The sequence below is a fragment of the Alligator sinensis genome, unplaced genomic scaffold (assembly GCF_000455745.1).
Source record: "Alligator sinensis unplaced genomic scaffold, ASM45574v1 scaffold647_2, whole genome shotgun sequence".
Taxonomy (NCBI): domain Eukaryota; kingdom Metazoa; phylum Chordata; order Crocodylia; family Alligatoridae; genus Alligator; species Alligator sinensis.
In genome coordinates this window covers 5,016,944-5,022,265 of record NW_005841832.1, presented here as the reverse complement: position 1 = coordinate 5,022,265, position 5,322 = coordinate 5,016,944, and the positions used below count along the sequence as shown (strand labels likewise).

The 5,322-nt window shown below is 41.7% G+C and overlaps 1 protein-coding gene across 1 annotated transcript in view; it reads left to right on the top strand.

Moving 5' to 3' along the window:
* Positions 1–5,322, top strand: part of TRMT13 (tRNA methyltransferase 13 homolog) — a 9,815-nt gene that overhangs the window by 1,057 nt on the left and 3,436 nt on the right. The window contains exons 2-8 of the mRNA XM_006015091.3: positions 389–402; positions 510–556; positions 814–880; positions 2,369–2,431; positions 2,543–2,612; positions 3,865–3,971; positions 4,955–5,122. Of these exons, the coding sequence (XP_006015153.1) occupies positions 389–402; positions 510–556; positions 814–880; positions 2,369–2,431; positions 2,543–2,612; positions 3,865–3,971; positions 4,955–5,122 (536 nt within the window). The remainder of the gene's footprint in view (positions 1–388; positions 403–509; positions 557–813; positions 881–2,368; positions 2,432–2,542; positions 2,613–3,864; positions 3,972–4,954; positions 5,123–5,322) is intronic.

Genomic DNA, 5,322 nt, shown 5'->3' with positions numbered 1-5,322 from the left:
CAGCGTCCCCATTGCGATGGGCCGGGGTTGCCGCCGCGCGGTTCAAGTCGGGGCCGGGGGTCTCCGAAGAAGGGCGTGTGCGCCCGAAAGCTGGCAACGAACATCGTTCCCAACTATTTAGTTGGTCTGATAAAGAGATCGCATCTACCCCAGGAGCCTGGTCTGCCCGCCTCCTTAGACCGCCTCGGCTGCAACCGGCCTGCCCTGCCCTGCCCGCCACAGCCCCCGGCACGCCGCCTCCTGGGCACCTAGGCCAGCTCCCGTTGCTCGCTCGCCTCTGGCTCGTGTGATAGGTAGCTTTCATGGATGGTTTTCATACAGCCTCTAGTTAAATCACATGGTTTATCCTTTTGAAGACGCACTATTTTTATCTTGTGCTCCATTTCAGTAAACCCAGGCTTGGTAATGTGATTGTTGTGATCCACAGGTGCACCTCTACAAGTTTTTTAGAACAAGACTATTGAATGCCCCATAAACAGGCTAAGTACAATATTTTTCTTTCCAACTAGGAAGAAAATGATAGGAAAAGAATCCCATGCCCTCTCGATCCAAACCAGTAAGTGTTTGTTTTTTTTTAATTGATTTGTATATTCATTATGACTCCCGTTGCTTTTTTTTTCCTCTCTGATTTTGGGCAGAAGGCAGGGCAGGGTTGCACCTTAGAGATCAACTCTGCTGGCCTCTGATGAAGTAGGCTGTTGCCTACAAAAGCTCATGTCTACCTGAACAAGTTACTGTATAAGGTGCCACCCTTGCCCTGCCTTCTGCCTGACTTTGTCCTATCACAGCTAACTTTCCTCTCTCTGATTTTAGCACAGTATATGAAGATCAACTACAAAAGCATTTGAAAAAGTGTAACTCAAGAGAGAAACCAAAGCCTGTAAGTACTTTTGTAAATTCAGTCCCACTTCTGGAAGTGAAAGAACCATTTATTATACAAATACATACAATTTATCATGGGATTGGGAACCAGAAAGCAGTAATCTCAACATAGAAAGTTTTTATTTTTGTATAAAGGGAAAAACCAAAAATGCAGTGGCAATGCATAGGGGATGCGTGTGCACCCTCTGAGAGTGCTGGTGCACCCAGACAGCCAGTGCTTGCCGCTTAGGGGACAGGCTGGGGGGGGGCAGGTGAGAGGGCTGGTGGCGGGGCACCCCCCCACCCCACCTCTGCCCGAGAGCACTGGCCAGGGAATAAGGGCGCCAGGAAAACCGATCCACCCAGTCCCCCTGTGGCCAATTGCACCGACCCAGAAGTGCCAGTGGCATGCCGCTGGTACTTCCAGATCAGCACAGTCAGCTGTGGGGCACCCTCCACCCAGTCGGTGCAATTGGTCCCCCCAGTCACTGACTGGCTGGGGCTGGGGTGGGCAAGTGTGTCCCGTCCCCCCGACTCAGGAGGCACTGGTCACCATGCAAAGAGGCATAAATACTGTATGGAACAGGATTCGTGGATTGTGCTGTGTGCGTGTCCCCCAGTGTCCTAATTTTGCTCAAAGCAAAAGACTCTATTTTCCTATGGTAAAGATATGCTTCATTTGGATATATATGGGAGCAAGTAAGTAGCTCTTGCCTGTTTTGGGGAACTGGATGCAAGTGATCCTTCACTGGTCTAGTGTTCTGCAGCATTTGATAAACACTACTGCCAACAAACTTGTTCGAGTAAACTGAAGGTGCCCACATAGATGAAATATCAACATTCAAGAGATCTGGAGAACTTCTGGTAAAATAAACACTTGATTACTGAAGACTTGGATATTAAAATAAAATATGAAGTGGTGGCGCAAGTGTAATATAGGATTCAATTTTTCAAATGTTACTAGCATAGTAGATTGTCTGTCTGTGCTACAGTGCTGCTGCTGCCATAGCTAAGGGGGCAGCGCTACATTAGTACAGCTCCCCGGTATTGATGCAACTTTGCTGGCAAAAGGAGGATTTTTGCCTGCAATGTTACATTACTCCCCTGAACAACAGAAGCTCTGTTGGTAGAAGGCAGCTTCTGCTAGCAGAGACATATCTGCCTTAGGGGATTCTGTTAGTGACGCTACATCAGCCGTAGGGTCTAACTCTGTCATGCTCCTTGCCAACAATGCTAGCAGGACTTTGCAAATTCAGAGTCCTCAGTCTTCTTGAAATATGTTAAATTAATCATTGTTATAATAACCACAAAAACTACTGAAGAATGTTTTCACAATCAAGCCCTAATACACTAATAAAAGCATCTTCTTGGAACTGTTTTCTTCATTTTAATGGTTTGACTTCTGCTAAGTGAATTATTATTAGTGCATTGCACATTCCTTTGGCTTTGTATGCTATTCTCAGCTATGAGTCTACTTGATTTTCATGCTGCTGTTTGTTTTATTAAGGTCTACTATGTTCAAGATATAAATGCAGGTTTAAAAGATGTAACAAAAATACCTGAAGAGCAGGTGAGTCCATGTTTTCATTCTATAACTTGTTTTTCACTTATTGTGCTTTTTTTATAACTAAAGAACAAAATAAGAGGAAAGCCCTTTATTTTTTTTTAATTTTTAAAGCAGGTACCAATTTCTTCTCTGTCTAAAGAAGAGTTACAGGATTTAATTAGAAAACTGAAAACAGCAAGTAATGGTGAGTGCTTAATTTTGGGGTGAAATATTCTAAATTGTGTTCTGTAGAACTAATCAAATATTTTGTGACTATTTTGGTGTTGAATATCTGCAAAGATTAAAGAACAAAAGGAGATTAATAAGAATACATATTTTGTCACTTCAGGCATATTTTAGTATTAAAGAACTACCTGTGTCATGTTAATAGCTAGTATTTTTCCCCTTTCTCCATCTAGTTTGTTCTTTTGAGCACAAGTCAATGTTATTCTTTTGCTTTTAACATACATGAGATAAATTATATATTTGTTCACCTTCCTGTTTGGGTGCCAACTTCAATAGTGATGGCTGTGTACTGCTCTGGGAAAAAGCATTTGCCAGGAAAATTGCTTCTGAACAAGCAGCAGGCAATCATGTATTTATTCTTGGTTATTTTGTTTGTGCCAAAATTAGGGTAGTTTTCTAAATCTTTGGAGATACTGGGCGTGTCTACACACATAATTAAGGTGCAACGATAATCTCCAGCATTTATTGCAGTGGAGTTTATTGTTCCTGGGCATGCTGTTTGAACGTGTGCCTGGGACCACAGCATGTTGAGCCAGGTCAGAGCAGCCCTGGCTGGCAGGGGCCCCAGAGATCAGTCTGCCAACCTAGAGCTGTTCCTGCCCAGCTCAGCATGTTGCAGATGGGCCAGCTGGGGCACAAGGGTGCTTCAGTGCAGGGTTTAAGTGAAGCCCCTGCACTGAATCATCCTTGTACCCATCTAGCTGGGTCAGCATCTACATGTGTTGCACAGTAAAAAAACAAACAAACAAAAAAAACCTCTGCAGCAGGATAGTACTTGTATTTACAAGTACTACCCTGCCGTGGAGTTTATTAGTTTACTGCACCTTAATGAGGCTGCATGTGTAGATGTTGCAATGCTTACTGTGGAGCAATTAGGGAGCTCCACAGTAAACATATCATGTGGACAGACAGACCCACTGTGAACTAAACCCAAAAGTATATGAAGATCAACTACAAAAGTGCTCGTCTGAAACTTGAAGGACGTGACTGATAAGGATATTTCACTTAGAGAATTTAGACTTACCAGTTTTTAGGCATATACCAATAAGTGTCTCTTCATTTTGTTGTTTCAGATGCTTAGTGTCAGCACTATAAAAAGATTTTGCAAATTAAGTAACACATAGTTATTTCAGTAGGAAGATGGAAGCCAGAATGACATTGGGTAGCCATTTTAATTGAGCTTAAAAGATATTCTTCTGCATTTTATACAGGTATAAGTTCTATACTTAAGGATCAAACTCTGTCCCATCAGGCCTTAAAAGAAGTTTTAAATGACCCAAAAAATGGAGAGTGTGCTTTCAAGCACTTGAAGCAACAGGTACTGTCACTGTGTTACTAGTAACAATAGCTTCCTTTACTATAGCTTTCTTCCTGTAGGTTCTAGCTTATCTGTAGTACCATTTTGTCACATAAAATATATTTGATATGGTTCCAGGCTACCCTTCTACAGTTTAAGAATAGCTGTTTTGAAATTGTAGCTGTTAACAAGGGAGGTTTATTTTGATCCTGAAATAAATAACAAGCATGTGTGAGTTTTCAGGATGAGTTCCATACTTTCTGTTTATGCTCTTAACTTATAATAAATCCAATTTTAGCCACAAAAAAGGAAAAGAATTAATTATTAGGTAAGCAGTAGTAGAATATCCTGACTTTTCCATTCATTAGAGTGCAGAGAAAACATGAGAGGGGTCAGAAAACAACGAGGTTTGCCTTATAGCTTTTTTCTGAGAATTGTCTGCTGGATAAGAGGGATTTTTAAGGGGAATGAATGAGTAGGGGTGAGGCTGCCTAAAGGTAACAAATCCTGGAAAGGGAGCTGAAGAGTGATAGAGGCATATGGGTCCATGGGAATGATAGGCTCCCCTGCACTACCTTATTGGGACCTAATTTCCATGGCAGCACAATTAAATGAACTACATCTTTGTAGCAGCCACAGGGAGACCACTGCAGCACTAATGCCTCACAGAGGTCCAATTCCATATCTGTGTGACTATTGTAAGGACCAGCTGAGAAAATAATGGCAGTATATGCCAGGTTGCTAAATTCATTTCCAAAAACTAATGGACGAACTTCTATGGGAATGGGGAGAAAGGAAGGATGATGCTAGAGAGAGAGTTTATTTCTTCTGCTGTCCTTGCCCATACATTTTTGGAAGAGCTATTCATGGTCCCAAGAGGTTATTTATGAATTAAGAGCTATGGGAAAAGGCTTCTAATTGGTAAGCTAAATCAGCAGTTTTCCATAAAAATTGACACACAGAGTATGTATTTGCTTGGTTCATAATCATTTGAAGTTTTGTAGGCTTCTATTTTAGGTCATATGGAACAGTTGCATTTACTTGGGCCAGGAAGATGTTTTGTTGAGTTTGGAGCTGGACGAGGAAAGCTGTCTCACTGGGTTGATACTGCCTTGCAAGATACTGAAAATGTTCACTTTCTTCTTGTGGAAAGGGCAACTACAAGATTTAAGGTAGGACAGGATGGTATGGAGTTAGCTAAGACTTCCTGGAGTTAGTAAGCCTGGTTAATGTGATATTTGCTCAAAGTCTGATTACCTCTGAAAATTGAAGGTAAAAAGGGTTTATCTCAACTAAGACCTGTAAAAATGTCAAAAGTTTAACTGACTCTTATTGTGGTTCTAAGTCTTGCTTATAACACATTTGCAATAAA